The sequence below is a fragment of the Sturnira hondurensis genome, unplaced genomic scaffold (assembly GCF_014824575.4).
Source record: "Sturnira hondurensis isolate 20B ecotype Veracruz unplaced genomic scaffold, ASM1482457v3 Scaffold0004136, whole genome shotgun sequence".
In the NCBI taxonomy this organism is placed as follows: domain Eukaryota; kingdom Metazoa; phylum Chordata; class Mammalia; order Chiroptera; family Phyllostomidae; genus Sturnira; species Sturnira hondurensis.
Window position 1 is genome coordinate 18,425,118 of NW_028076767.1, and position 15,684 is coordinate 18,440,801.

General features: G+C 49.5%; 2 protein-coding genes across 3 annotated transcripts in view; both read right to left on the reverse strand.

Moving 5' to 3' along the window:
- The window catches only part of PLAGL2 (PLAG1 like zinc finger 2), a 33,014-nt gene that overhangs the window by 1,734 nt on the left and 15,596 nt on the right, over positions 1 to 15,684 (reverse strand). For both annotated transcript variants that reach the window (XR_005066106.1, XR_005066104.1), the window contains exon 4: positions 769 to 853. The gene's annotated coding sequence lies outside the window, so the exon portion shown is untranslated. The remainder of the gene's footprint in view (positions 1 to 768; positions 854 to 15,684) is intronic.
- Positions 11,403 to 15,320, reverse strand: LOC118985355 (putative testis-specific Y-encoded-like protein 3). The gene has a single exon (XM_037043842.1). The coding sequence runs from the start codon at positions 14,584 to 14,586 to the stop codon at positions 13,486 to 13,488; it is 1,101 nt and encodes a 366-aa protein (XP_036899737.1). The 5' UTR covers positions 14,587 to 15,320; the 3' UTR covers positions 11,403 to 13,485.

Consider the following 15,684-nt stretch of genomic DNA (forward strand, 5'->3'; position numbering starts at 1 on the left):
CGGCCAGTCCCACGTGCTTCTGGTGGATGCTGGCACAGAATCTCTTTTTCCGTCCTTTCTCTTTTAGCCTATTTGCATTTTTATATTTAAAACGTGTTTCTTACAGCAGTGTAAAGTTTGGCTTTGCCTTTTAATCCAATTTTATAATCTCTGCTTTTTAACTGGACTGTTTAGAACATTGACATTTAATAGGAGTGTTGATTTGGGTAGGGTTATGTCTGTAATCTCGCCAGTTATTTCCTATTTGTCCTATCTGTTGTTTGCTTTTTCCTCTTTTCCTGCCTTCTTTTGGATAAATCAAGGACACTTTGCATTTTAATCCTTTTGGTTTATTGTCTATAACTTTTTGGATATTTTAGGGATTAATTTAGGTTGTACAACAATATGCTTCCATTTCTACAGTACCTTCCCAACCTTTGTAATATGGTTGTCTTTTTTTAAACTTTTATATATGCTGTAAACATCACAATATACTTTTGCTATTTTTATTTAAAGAATTTCCTTAGAAGAATTTAAATAATAAGAACAAGTCTCACCCTGGCTGGTGTAGCTCAGTGGATTGAGCGTGGCTGGGAACCAAAGGGTTGCCAGTTCGATTCCCAGTCAGGGCACATGCCTGGGTTGCAGGCCAGGTCCTCAGTGGGGGGGGGGGCATGTGAGAGGTAAGCACACACTGATGTTTCTCTCCCTCTCTTTCTCCTTCCCTTTCTCTCTCTAAAAATAAATAAATAAAATCTTAAAAAAAAAAAAAGAACAAGTCTTACATACATGCGCTCAGGTAGGCACCGTTCCCACTGGTCTTCATTCCTTTGGGTGTAGGTCCGCTTTCCATCTGGTGTCCTTGTCCATCTGCCTGAAAGACATTTTTAAACATTTCTTGTAGTGAAGATCTGCTGTTGATGAATTCTTTCAGTTTCTATATGCCTAAAACATCTCCGTTTTACCTTCGTTAGTGAAAGATTGGGTGGGGGGCTGGGTATAGAATTCTAGGTTGACAAGTTTTTCTCTCCTGGTACTTTAAAGATGTCACTCTATTATCACTGGAACTGCTTCCAGCAGCAGAGCTGATGTCCCCTCTTCACGCGCTCCGTCTGGAGCAAGTCTCTTCTTGACTGCTTGCTCCATGCTGCCAGTTTTGAGCTATTGATTGTGGACGCCTTGCCATAGTTTTCTTCCCATTTCTTGTGTTTAAAGGACATTGAGCTTCTTGGAACTGTGTGTTTATTGTTTGCAGTGAATTTGGAAAGTCTCAGGCCATTATCTCTTCAAATATTTCTTGTTCTCCCATCTCTCTCCTTTCAGCCATTCTGATTACTTGGATGTTAATTAGGCTGCTTGAAGTTGTTCCACCACTGATGTCCCATCCACTGGGGCTCTTTTCTAATTTTCTTTTTTAAAAATTTACTGTTTCTGATTTGGATCTGCGGGAATGTGGGATGAAGCGCTTCTGTCGTGGTACCAGCCTCCAGCCTGTCGCCGGGACTGCCCCTGACTCAGGCGCTCGTTGGCAGGAGGGTCGGCAGAGCGTCATGGCCTGCATCCTGAAGTTATCGCTGCCTGACATCATGTTATGTGTCGAGCAGGAAGATCCAGCTGCCAGTCCCAGGTGAGGATTCCCACGGCAGGAAAGACGGCAAAGAGCATACCAGTGCCAGCCGCCATTGGTGTGGGCCTGCTGCGGCACCTCTGGGCTCCACGTCCCCAGGGAGGACCCAGCATGCGGAGTGCTGGCTGGAGCAGCACATTACTCAGGAAGAAGCAGCGATGCAACCAGATCAGTGTCTGTAGTTGATGCCGTTCACCTGTTTCTGGCTGGTCCCAAGGCAGTGGCGGGGCCCTGGCTCATCGAATGGCTTTTGTGCTTGTTGTTGAGAACGGCCCCCAGTGGAAGGTGGCTGCCAGAGGGTGCTCTGCCCCTGCTGCCTCCAGCATCTGAAGGGGCCCACGAGCTGCTGTGCTTCCTCTTTAGGAGAAGCCAGGGACAGTGACTTCTGCTTCGCCTTCTCTGGAACACTCCGTGGACTCCTGCGGGGGTCAGCCTGACCACAGGGGCAGCCCCAATACTCCTGCTGTGACAGCGTTTCTCGACTCCCGGGACACGGGCCTTACCCAGACCCCTGCTGTAACAACCATCCACCTTCACACCAACTGGCTCTTTCAAGAACACTCAGGTTTAATAACCACCTTTTTCTAAAACAATAAAATTTTGCCATTATACAAGTATAATTTTCTCCTTAAAGAAAATTGGGAAAGGGAGAAGAAACTATATGACAACCTGACTTCCACACAAAGGTAGAACGGCCACCAGTCTAGTGCATTTCCTCCCACTCAGTTTAGTATCGTACATTTGTTTGCTCAAGAGCCCAGAGCTGAACTGGGGTTGCTGTTTTGCTTTTCCAACCTAATATGTAAGTCTTTTTCATGTTGTTACATGACTTGTTTTAAAAATAAACTAATATTGAGTATCTATTGGTATTACAGAGATGAATTAGGTGTTTCTATACAAATTAGCCCATTTACTACAGCATGCTGCTGAGATGGACATTGTTATCTCTGTTTTCATTTAAGGAAATGAAGACACAGAGAATTGAGCAGACCCTATAGCTAGAAAGGGCCGGAGTCAAAATTCATCTGACTTGGGGCTGACATCAAACACCTGTGTTCTTCTGAGCGTGCATTTTAATGGCTCTGATATCCTATCTAACTGTGCCACGTGACTGAACACCAGGTGAGGGCTTCCTACCCCCAGGATGGAGTTCCTTCAGGGAGCTCTGCCTCTGGCCCAATCCAGCACACAGACCTAAGGTGGGAAGGTGCCACGTCCAGGGCTAACCAGGTCGGCTGACACAGTCACGCCTTGGGGACAAAGGCTTCACAGAAGCATTTTCTAACCATGTCGGTTGACACAGTCACGACTTGGAGATGACGGCTTCACAGAAGCGTTTTCCAGCAGGACGGATGTGGCATTAGTGGATATATGGTGTTGCTTTTATTCTTACTGTTTCTTAGTATTCTAACCTTTACACTTCTGATAATTTGGAATCTCCTAGAATTAATGACCACTCTCAGAGAAAAAACAACAGTTGGCTCAAGTCCTAAGCAATATCACCCTGGCTGAATTAAGGCATCGTACTTTACTTATTTGTTCCTGTGAAAGCCACCCAAGAAAGAACAGTTCAGGGAAAAATATGTATTCCCACAGAACTGCCTCATAGAATAGCAAAAACCCCTTTAGAAAATAGCCCCTGATTGTCAAAGAGTTGTTAGAGTAACAGCCCCTCCTTTACCTTGAATAGGAATATATATCAATTAGAATTAGACAGGCATAAAAACAGAAGGAGCTGGTTAGCTATTACAAACTAAGTACTTAGAAACAACTACCAAGGAGTTAGAGTCCTCAGTATACAAAAAACATTTTAGACAGCAAGGTAGATAGCTAAGTTAGACATTACAAAGGCTTATAATGAATTTCCTAACCTCTGCTCGGTCTAAGCGTACCTGTTGCCCATGACAATTTCTGAGAACTTTAATAAACAATAAGACATTCAAACTGTATACATAGAACTATTTCAAATTGTCTGATTAATGGTTTTCCTGGTCAAAATAACTTTTGTTTAACATAACTGAAACTATGGGAACTTTCGTACTTTTCCTGGTTACCTTTGTATTGATTTTTTCTGCTTAACTGATCATGCTGTACACCTGTAAATGTTAATCTATGCCAAAAATGAAAATATAAAAAATCAGCTTGTACTTGCAATAAACGGAACAGTGCTTCACCTGCCTTTGAGCTGTGTAGTTGCCTGTTACCCAGCACCGACGCCTACTCTCACCTGAGGGACCCTTAGATAAGCTGCGCCAGACTGCGGCAGGAAGGCAGTTGCTTTCCTTCCTGACACAGGTTTCCACCACGGGGATGCGTAATTGATTCCAGGTGTCTCATGTGTCCCCAGTTGTGTTGTGGAGGGGGAGCCTGCCCACGCCCCCCGCACCTCCCCATCCCTGCAATAATACTTTTGAAAGGCTAGGCTCCATTCGAAGTTGTGCCTCTGTACTTGTGATTCCATTGCACGCCCCAGGCTTTCCTGCTCTGGCTTCATTAAAGACCTCTGCTCCGGAGGGGGCCCTTGGGAGGTCAGGAGTCTGGTGCTGGCTGGCCTCTCCTGCAGTCTTCTGGAATCTGTGCTGCACAGGGCGGGAAGGCAGAAGCACCCACCACTAGGAGGCCCAGCGCAGACTTGCTAACACAGGTGCTTTATTTGAGATGTTTATATCCCTCATCGTTAATAGCTAATAGAAAGAAAGCTACAGGCCATTTATAAATGCACTTCCAGAAACCAAACTCAGAGGTTTACTAAATGGCAGGAACCTGGTCAATAGCTGTTTTAGATGCATTTATTTCTATTGGGAGACAAACTTTCTCCAAAATAGCTTTGTTGTCAATAGACTCTTGGTTCCTTGATGTACAGCTCACAAATAAATGGCTTTATAGGGAAAAAAAATTAAAATTTACTGTTTCTGTGTTTCATTTTGAATAGTTTCTATTACTATGCCTTTAAATACACTAGTTTCTACCATATGTACTCTGCCTCTCATCACGTCCAGTGTGGTCTTCATCTCAGACATTGTCTTTCGCATCCCTAGAAATTTCATTTAGGTCTTTTTTTTTTCTTTAAGATTCTATTTATTTTTTAGAGAGAGGAGAAGGGAGGGAGAAAGAGAGGGAGAGAAACATCCACCAGTTGTCTTTCACAGGCCCCCAGCTGGCCCGCACCCAGGCATGTGCCCCGACTGGGAAGTGAACGGGTGGCCTTTCAGCTCGCAGGCTGGCACGCAACCCACTGAGCCCCACTGGGTCTTTTTTTTTCCATATCCTCCCATCTCTACTGAACTTTTTATTGGGTAAAATACACACAAAATTTACCATTTTTAAGGGTACAGCTCAGTGGCATTGTGTACATGCACAGTGTGGCATGACCATTACAACGAGCCACCTCCAGAACTTCCCTTTATCCCAGACTGGCACTCAGTGCTCGGTGTAACTCTTCCCCGTCCCCCAGCCTCTGGCAGCCCCCACTACTACACTTGCTGTCTCTGTGACTTTGACTTTGCTCTAGCGGGATCATACAGCACTTGTCCTTTGTGTCTGGCTTATTTTAGTTAGCATAACGTCTTCACGGTTGAATCACGTTGTAACGTGTCGAAATTTTACTCCTTTTTAAGGCTTACTGTTCCATCATATGTGTATACCACATTTTGTTTGTGCATCCACCCGTGGACATGCGGGTCGTTCCCACCTTTTGGCTGTTGTGGGTGATGCTGCTATGAACATTGGCGTAGAAATCTCTGTTCAAGTCTCTGCTGTCAGTTATTTTGGGTGCACGCCTCGGTGTGAAGTTGCTGGGTCGTGTGGAAATTCTATGTTTAATTTTTTGAGGAACCTTCATACTGGTTTATAGAGTGGCTGTGCCATTTTGCATTCCTACCAGCAATGCACGAAAGCTGCTGTGGTTCAGTGGCTTAAGTGCCAGCCTGACAATCAAAAGGTTGCTGGTTCGATTCCCAGTTAGAACACATTCCTGGGTTGTGGGCCAGGTTCCAAGTTAGGGGCATGTGTGAGGCAACCAATCAATTTATCTCTCACATGTTACTCTTCCTCTCTTTTTCACCCCCTTCCCTGCTCTCTAAAAGTAAATAAATATCCCTAGCTGGTGTAGGTCAGTGGATTGAGTGTGGACCTATCAACCAAAGGGCCGTCAGTTTGATTCCCAGTCAGGGTGCATGTCTGGGTTGCAGGCCAGGCCCCCAGTTGGGGGTGCATGAAAGGCAACCACACATTGATGTTTCTTTCCCTCTCTTTCTCCTTCCCTTCCCCCCCCTCTAAAAATAAATAAGATATTTTTTTAAAATACTGTTTTCTGGTGTTTTGTTCTTTTTAAATAATACCCATTCTAGTAAATGGAAAGTGGTATCTTGTGTTCTGGATTTGTATTAGTGACTAGTGCTGTTGAGCGTCTTTCCATGTGGGTATTGGCCATTTGTATGTCTTCCTTGGAGTAATGTCTGTACCAGTCCTTCGCCCTTTTATAAATTGAAGGTTTTTAGTTTTTGTTTTTGTTACTGAGTTATAGAAGTTCTTTATATATTCCGGATATTAATTCCTTATCAGATATAAGATTTGCAGTATTTTATTCCATTCTGTGGGTTGCCTGTTCATTCTGTCAATGTCCTTTGGTGAAATTTTGATGACTCCCATTTCTATTTATTTTGTTGCCTACGCTTTGCTGTTATATCTGATAAGTCATTGCCAAGCCAATGCCATGAAGCTCTTTCCATGTTTTCTTCCAAGATTTTTATAGTTTTAGGTATTACATTTAAGTCTTTGATCTTACTTTTGTATATAGTATAAGGTAAGGGTTCGACTTTATTCTTTTCTTTTTTATTCATTGATTTTAAAGAGAAAAGAAAGGAGGGGGTAGAGAGAGGGAAACATCGATTTGTTGTTCCACTTATTGTTGTATTCATTGGTTAACTCTCGTCTGTGCCCTGATCGGGGATCAAACCCACAACCTTGGAGAAGTGGGACAACTCTCTGACCAACACAGCCGTCCAGCCAAAGTTGAGTTTATTCTTTTCTATTTAGAAATGCAGTTTTCCCAGCATGGTTTGTTGAAAAGTCTGTCCTTTCCCCATTGGTTCTGGCACCTTTGTCAAAAATCATTTGACCATACATATGAGGCTTTTTAAAGCTGTGGAATACAATTATAATCTTGAATGTTCTTATCTGCTGATTGTTACCTCTGGTTTTGACTGCTTGTTTTCCTCATTGTGGATTATGTTGCTTATTCTGACTTTATAAGTCTTTGATTGGACGCCAGACATGAGTTTTGCCTTGTTAGATGCTGAGTGTGTTTGTAATCCTGGAAATCTTCTTGAGCTTTTTTCTGGGACAGTTAAGTTACTGGAAACAGTTTAATGTTACTGGACCTTGCTCATAGATTTTCTTAGGCAGTTCCAGCGCAGTGCTCATCCTAGGGCTGATCACTAGCCACTACTGAAGCAAGATCTACGTATTCTCAGTACCCCACGATGCTGCCCCCAGTGCCACGGCTGGTGGGGAGAGACACTATTCTAGTCACTTTAATCCTTCCTGATGGTTCTCTGCCTGCCCTCAGAGAGTTTCCCCACAGGCTTATGCCGACCAGTTTTCTGATGAATACTCAAGGGGACCCTCCACGGATCTCCAGGGGTTTCCCTCTGTGCAGCTCTCATTCCCTAGCGTTCTGTCCTAGGAACTCACCCCCTAGGAGTTGGTCTGCCCAGACTCGTCACCGTCCGCAGCTCAGCACCCTGGGCTCACTGCCATCCTCCCTCCTCGTGCTGCAGCCCGAAAACTCCCCAGGGCAGGAGGCTGGGGCAACCCCAGCGCTCCCCTTGCTTGTTTCCTGTCTCTCTGGGATCACTGGCCTTTACTGGTCAATGTCCAGAGCCTTGAAAAACACTGTTTCCTGTGTCTGGGCTGGTTGCTTGTCTGGTTGCTTTTCTGTTTGCTTCAGGTGGATGAATATGATCCCCGTAATTCCATCTTGGTTGAAAGCAGCAGCCTCTGCTGCCAGCTCTTTTACCTGTTCGTTCATAAGGCCTCTGTGAAGGACTGTGTGAGTTCTGTTAAGTGAAAAGGTCGCTCGCACAGTAGGTGCTCAATCAGTTATTCCCTCCTCACCCACCGAAGGGAAGTCTAAAGGGCCTGATGCCTGAGAATCTTAGTTTGCCAGTGACGTGTCTGGATTTAAGGAACTCTCCGAGACCAGAAACCTTGCCGTTGGACCTACGCTAGCCCCCAAGTCAGTACCCTCTGACCCTGAGGACCATCGCAGCATGAAAGTGCCATCTTGGGGGTCCCATAGAAGGGTTGAATCGTGCCTGTCAGCTCCCAGAGATGACGGTGTCAGTTACCGCACTAGACGTTGTGGGCAGACATCCCTTTCACCCCTGAGGCTTGGTCCGAGCCAGTCATGGTCCCGTGTTCCCCAAGTGGACACGTTACCCCATTCTAGCCAAGTAGATGCAGGACGCTGCAAGTCTCAAGTGGCTTCAGGAAGGGTTTCCTCCACTTTCAGGGTGTCGTGGGAAGGCACAGCGGGGCTTCTCTGGAGTTGCCATGTCCTACAGTGACTCTTGGGGCTACTGCCGCCATCTTGGCACCACCGAAGGGTGGAGAACAGGAAGGATGCAGATTAGAGAAGACCCAAGTTCTCGAAGACATCGTTGAGCTGCTGAATCAAACTGCCCCATAACCCATCTCACCTGGATGTCCACATAAAAAATAAAAAAAAAAGAGGAGAAAGAAAAGAAGGAAGGAAAAAGAAATTTCTTATTTAAGTCCAAGTTTCTGTGAGATGCAATTGGAAAATCAAAAGTATCGTCACTGAGCCAGCCAGCTGGAGGGCTGGGGGGCTGCGTGGAGCAGAAGACATCTTAAAAGGACATTTGCCTCCTGCTAGGGAATTCCAAGTTCTTTAGGGGAGAAACGGGCTGAGAGCTGTCAGAAGATATGGCCAAGGTCCCACCATGGGGAGCTGGGAGCACGCAGGCCTGTCAGCCTCTCCGCCAGTGCCTGTTCCACCACAGCCCCGTGCCCCTGAGATCACGAGTCAGCTCTGATGCCGGGGGCCTCAAAGACCACCAGCCCAAATCAGTGTTTAGTCCTCTGCTGAGCCAGGGCAAGCAGATACCAGGGAATTCCTTTAATTTTTGTGCTAAAATCATGTCCATGGAGGAAAATACCAAAGTTCCCCAAGCTGTAATCAGCACAGTCACAGGTAACAACTAATTGCTGTCTGTTTTTCTTATTGAAAAGAACTTGTCCAAAAGTCCTCCCTGGGCCAACAGGACAGACCTCTTAGAGCAGAGGTGAGAAAAACCCTGACCTCAAGGCTTGACGAGTTTGCTCTCCACACCAGGGCAGGGAGGCCCTCCTCACCCTGGCCTTCCTCCGTTCTGTGAGCATGTAAGCCCAATGGCCATCTCAGTAGAAGGGACTGGGAGTGGGCCCAACGACATTGCTGCAACCCCAGAGACTGCCTGGAAAAGAGCTGCCTTGGGCCACACAGAGTTCCTCTCATTAGGGACAGTCTTCTCCTTGCCCACCTGGAAGACCCTCCTGAACCTCGAGGATGCAAAGCGTTCATTCATTCCACAGCTGCTGAGCCCTGCACTGTGCCGGGTGCTATGCTAGGGGAGAGGCGTTCTGCAGTGAACAAAACAAAGTCCCCATGAGTGTAGAGAAACAGGCGGATAACTAAATACACAATATTGTGTCAGATGATTGTAAGTGCTAGAACAAAATCCAGATCAGGGAAAGGGCTTAAGGAGTGTGACAGGGTGTTTTTTAGAAAGAGTGGTCAGGAAAGGCTTCCCTGAAGAGATGAAATTGCAACAGATGAGCTTAGAACTTACTGAATCGAGAAGCCAGCCATGCAAACACGTAGAAAAGGTTCCAAGTGGAGGGAAGAGCGAGCAAGGTCTTGGCACAGATTTGAAGACCAGCAGAAGGCAGGTGCCAGTGGAAGGAGAGGCATCGGAGAGATGACGAAGTCAGGCGACAAGGGCCAGGGTCTTGCAGGCCACGAGGAGCACTCTCTTTTCCTCTCACTCACCATCAGACCCGTTGGAGGGTTGGGAGCCGAGGAGGGCCGTGGCCAGACAGATTTAGAGAGCCTCTCCGGCTGCTGTATCCTTGTAAGCCCCTGGCTCAGAGGGCCTGCTCACTAAACGTCAGCAGTTACTATCACTGTGTTCAGCCTCGTGGAACTCTTGAGCTCGCTGTGGGCAGACACCTGAATAGGGTCATCCTGCATCCCCAGTGCTTCGTACAGAGGGGGCACTAAGATGTGCAGATAAACATGAGTGACTCATGCTCCAGATGCATGGCTGCACTGTACCCTTGCGGAGGTCAGTCAGTGCGAAGGAAGCAGGCCCCTGGTCATGCCGCAGAAAGATCAGGTGAGCGCCTGTTTCGGTGAGCACTATTGTCCTGGGCCTAAGGACAGGTAGGATGCAGCTTGGCCTGTATTTGCAATGCAGGAGCCAAAGTGCACCTGCCAACCACCAGGTAGTTACAGGGCAGGCAAACCACATGGGGCAGCAACTTCCAGGACCACCAGGATGCTCTGAGGCTCAACCTGATCCCCCTAGGACCACCAAGAACAGATGTTTGGCACACGAGAAATGCAGAGGGTACAGCCCCTCAGGTACTGGTGTCCAAAATTCAGGTTCTAGGCTGTACTTAGGAGGTGGCAGAGATGATCGCGGGTTAGGGCAATCAAGGAGGGCCTCCTGGAAGCTCGGCAGGATTCAAACTGAAGCCACTACAGAGCTGGCATCATCTCCCAGGGCCTCCAACTGCCCTGAGCACTCTCCCACCTCTGAGCCACTCAATCCTCCCCACCATTAGCCTTAGTTTGCATTCAGTTTCCATTTCCAGAAAGTGGACTTCAACTACCCACCCAGCCTTGCCTCTCCCAAACAGCCACACCCAGGGTACACACTGTGCCCTGAACACATCAGGCATCGGCTATCTCACGGCCTTGGTCATGCGGTTGACTGTCGGGAACTCCCTTCTCCAGCCCCATTTTCTTTCTAAACTACTTACTGCCCATTCTTCAAAGCCCAGCCTCAGCGCCCAGCTTCACAGAACTTCCCACCCTCTGATCACACGCACCATGCCCAGCTGGGATGAGCTGCATGCCCAGCTGGACTTGGGTGGGTTCTGTCTCTTCGGGGCAACCATTATATGCCAGTGACGCCTCTTGTCCCGGTGTAATTATGAGTGTCCCCTTTCACTCACAGTTGTGTTCCTGCTAGATGACAAATTATAAGGTCACCCTTCATCACCCCCACCCTTCTCTGTCCAGCTGAACCCCGTGGGAGGGAGCCATGTTGTCAGCCCAGCACAATGCTCTGGTGAATAGTCATTCACGCCCAGTGATTTTGAGGTGCACGTGGGGAAAATCGACAGACTGATAGGGAAGGGGAGAAGAGAAGAAAAGGGGAAGAGGATGACATCAGACAGCCTGGGGGGGTGGGGGTTCTGCAGTGTCTGGGGCCTGGAAGGACTGAGGGAGTCAGAGAATATCTGCAGCAAGTTCCAGAGAGAAATGCAAGTGCAAAACGCCGAGGCTGGAACAGGCTTGGTATCATTTAAGGAGCAGAGAGGCAAGTGTTGGGGGTGGAGAGGCCATTGATGGGCAGTGTTGACAAGGACCAGAAAGCACTGAGCTTTGTCAGCCACGATGAGGAATTAGAATTTTTCTCTTTTTCCATTGGAGGGCTTTGGAGAGGGAGTAACATGATCTGAGTTAGTTTTTTTCCCCAGACTGAAAGGGTTTTATTTTTTCACCATGCATACAGAGGACAAAAGTGCCATGAACCCTATTCTGATTGGACAAAGCCACATCACGAGTATTTGTTTAGAAGCAGAGATATCGATACAGTGACGTTGGCTACAACATGGCAACTGGAGCACAGAATCGTCAAAAGCACCCGAGTTACAGGTTTCCTTTGGGAGGTTACCCTCACAACACAGTGACAATATAAACCACCATATTCAAACTATTTCTAAGTACAGGGTTATGGTATTGGGCCACAACAATTTGGTAAACAATCATAAATAGCCATGTAAGCGTCCAAATGGCATCAAAAAATTAGGACATTCTTGTAAATGTTCTCAACTCAAAGCAACAAGCAGGCCTTGTCCACTCAATTTCCCCAGCAGAAATGGAGAAGGGGCTACACAGGTTCTTCTTGCTTATAAGCAGTGAAATGAAAAACAACACTAACTTTCCACAAACACAAGCTTTTTACCTGGATGGAGAGAATCTGTAAAGATGCAGTGTTCTGTTAATAGTTCTTAAAACACGTACTGGTGAATGAGTAAAGGTAGGAAGAGTCAGGCCTCTCTTCCTTCCGCTCTCTTCCTTCGGGCATCCCCACCTTGCCAGCTGACTCTGGCTTCTCCCTGGCCAGGAGCAAATCCCCCATTAGTTTGTTTCAAGGTCTCCCCAAGTACGAAGGAGAAGACAAGGCTTTTCATGGGAAGGGGACTGGGTATTGTCGTCCCTAAAATAAGATGGAAACAGCCACGAAAGCCTAGGAAGGAGAACCGGGTTGCAGAGAGCAGCACAACTAAGCCCTTGTACCTACAGGATCCTGGGAGGGGCCCTGGACCCAGTAGAATAGAGTCGGGCCAAAGTCAGTCTAAAAGGACACAGCAGAAACAAAACAGTGAACTACCCCTACCCCTGGGGGCCTTATCTCCTGGTCTCCCTGTTGAGTAGCCCTGCACTGTTCCCCTTTGAAGATTCTAGACCTTGCTGAAAGGGGAAGGGCATGGGAGCAGAGGGGATAAAGAGAGGCAAATTAAACAAAAAAGCCTGTCTCCTCAACTGTTTATAAAAAACTTTGCCTCTTCAGTTATTTCTGGGCTGTCACTTTAAAGAAAATGAAGAGATGTGAGTTCTGGGAAGGTGTATGCCCCTAGACCAGAAACACCCCCTCCCCAGCACCTCCAAACTGGGGGCCTAAGAACAGGGGGAGATAGGCTCTGTAGGAGTCCAGTGACCAGGGCTCAAGAAGGGGGGCTTCTGGAAGAGACGCAGTCATTGCCCCCGCCTTAAGCCCATGCCCAGAAATGCCAACACAGCAGAGTTCCCGGTGGCTTGGGGGGTCTTGTGCATTTACAGGTGGCCAACCTGGGACCACTGGCAGTTCTTGAGGTCCTTACAGACCTTGGAGCAGGCAAAAGGGCGCAACCTCAGCCAAACTCATGACAAGGGTGATAGCCAGACATCGGTAAGGTGGAGCACAAAGAATGTGTTGCCTACTGCCTCACGTCCTTGACCTCACCCATGCGCAACAGCCATCTGCTGTCTGTGTGCCCATTTTACAGGATGTCCCACAGTCCAGTAGCCTGGGGTAGCCTGGCTGGTCATCCTGAAGCTCTGAAGCCCTAGAATGTCCAAGTGCAGTTGACAGCCAGCACAGTGTACCCATTTCATCGTGGGTGATGAGACCCAGCTGGCCAGAGCCCGTGTGTAGAGCCAACATAAATATGAAGCACAGCATATTGTGGCCTTGAAGAGGCACTGGTCCTTCCAGCAATGACTCGTGGGCACCATCTCAGAAATGGGTGGGAAGGCCATGATCAAAGGTGGGCCCGAAGATGACGGCTGTATGTTTCTGCAGCCCTGGGTGCTGGGGATGGACACTGTGGCCTGTGACTCCTGTGACGCACGAAGGCCATATGAAAACAGAATAACTTCGTCATGAAGTCCTCAACTTGAGCTGTGTCCACTGAATGTCCAGAGGGGTCAGAGTGCATGGAGGAGAAAGTAGACGACAGAGTGCCACTGCTGGCCTAAGCGGAGGTCCACAGGAAGTAGAAGGGAGTCTTACATAGGTAGGGGCCAGGTTCCAGGGCAGGGCTTAGCCAGACTGGAACCCATAGGGCCTTGAGGGGGGCTCTGTGGGCCACCGTGCTAGGCCTCTCCTGGCTCTGTGGGGCCTATCCCCCAGCAGGTAGTACTGCAGGGGGTTGGGCCACAGGTCCTCTTTAATGATCTGGGCAACCATGTCAGCCTCTGGGAGGCTGTGCTGTGAGAACCAGCTGAAGAAGCTGCGGACAGTCTCTCGGTTCCTGTGTACCAGAGCAGGGGGCTCCTGACCCCGGTGCCATCGGATACGAGTTGCGATAGACACCACCCGGCCTGAGGATCTGCATTCATACTCCTTCACGATCACCTTGTTCCGGAAGTAAGGATTGCTCCAAAAGCGGAACTTGAACTTGCAGCCGGTCCTGGCATGCCTGAGTTCCCTCACCTCCAAATTCATCAGGTAGTAGAGCATGTCTTCATCTCGGGGGCTGATCAGGGCTGACAGCTGCGGGTGGTTCAGGAAGGCGGTGACCCAGAAGCCAGGAATATTCTGAATGATGAAGCTCCTACGGGCTAAGTGCAAGCGGTGCATGCGCCCAAACCTCCGCTCCAGCTGCAGGTAGGCCCTGTCTGCCTGGGCACTCACAGCCTCCAGCTCCCACTGGATGGCCTCCAGTGGGTCCACAACTGGGCCATCAAGGTGTAGGGGTCCAGGACCCTCCTGCGCCTCCGCTCCCACCTCCAGCTTCTCCTCCTCGACCAGCTTCTCAGCCACCTCCATCTCCTCGCCCACCTGCTGCTTTTGCACCTCCCCCTCCGCCTCCTCCGAGAAGATGGCGCCCTCCTCAATCGTCATTTCCTCGGCCTTCTCGCGGGCTTCAGCCTGGGCCCCCGACCCCACTGCGCCACAGGTTTCTGGGGCCTCGCCCCCGACAAGGCCGTTTTCCAGGGCAGGATGAGTCGCCACAGAGGACGCTCCCCGGAGCCCGAGGACAGGCGGGGCGGTCCTCGGGCCATCTGAGGGGTCGGGGTGCCCGCATCCCCCGGCTTCTCGAGCCCGAGCCTCCGGGGCCGGGCGCGAGCCCCCCTTCCGTGCAAGGCCCCCTGGCAGGCGCGCGGCAGTTTCCAGGACCCCCTCACCCTCGTCAGCCATCACCTTGCGAAGCCTCTGGCCTGAAGGGACTCGGGGGGCGCGGGAGACACGGAGAGTTCCGTGAGAGGGGCGGCTCTGCAGCTGGCGGCGGTGGCGCCGTGAGTGCGAGGCGGGGAGGCAGTCTCCTCCGGGGCGCGCTCCGCCCCTCGTGCCCCCTCATTCCGGATGTGATTCACTAGGGTCGCTTGGCTTCGGGAGGCGAGGGGCCCGGAGGTCTGTCGGAGGGGCTGGGAGCTTCCCGGCGGGGAGCCCGGCAGAACTGCCTCCAGATTAATAGGGCACTGGCAGTTAAGTGCAGGGGTGTACCAGGCAAGGAGCAGCTCAGAGCAGGCACCGGGGATGATCAGACCCAACCCGGGTCACAGACAGAACCATCACAACTCCCATGCCAGGCGATCACTGTTCCCACATCTGCGGTGGGCCGGTGGGAGTCGGCCGGTGCCCACAGTCGTCTGCGGCTTTGGGACAGCTGCAGCTTTGCTCTAGGTAAAGTAGGCATATGCACAGGGGCTGGAGGGGTATCCCTTGCAGACTAACCAGACTCCAACTGGGAGCCGCAGTTGATGGTAATTAACAGGCACACGGAGGTGCTCAAAACGTGAAAAAAGGAGAAACAAGGCCAGAGTAATGATCTGGGAACAAGGGAAGGTTTCAAATACTGCCAACCAGGAAGCAAAGGCATCCCCTGGTTTCCCCCAAACCAGCTGGGTCCTTCTGGGCTGGCAGGCTGAAAGGTAGACACTTTGCCCTAGGCCCAACAGCCTCCCCCTGGCTTTTACAAATGTCAAATCTGAGGTGCACAGTCCGTCTGTGCTTGGACAGGTGAGAGACCAGAGGGACCAGCCCTTGCAGCTGGGATTCTACAAATCGCCTTCATCCCTGAGGTCTTAGCTTCTAAACTTGTGGCCTGTGGGCGTCAATACCCCTAGGCCCCTGTTCTGCCAGGAAATCCTTGCCACTTCCTCCAGAAAGCCTTTGGCTCCCTCTGGCTCAATGGATGAGAGCGCTCTGAGCCCCCAGACCCATCAGGGGGCATGTACCCTCTAGAGGCCAAGGTGGATTGATTCCCTTGGGCCCCTACCCAGAGATCTGACCCAT

What these genes read in the sequence shown, in the direction of transcription:
- LOC118985355 (XM_037043842.1), bottom strand. Translation starts at nt 14,586, where the DNA reads ATGGCTGACGAGGGTGAGGGGGTCCTGGAAACTGCCGCGCGCCTGCCA.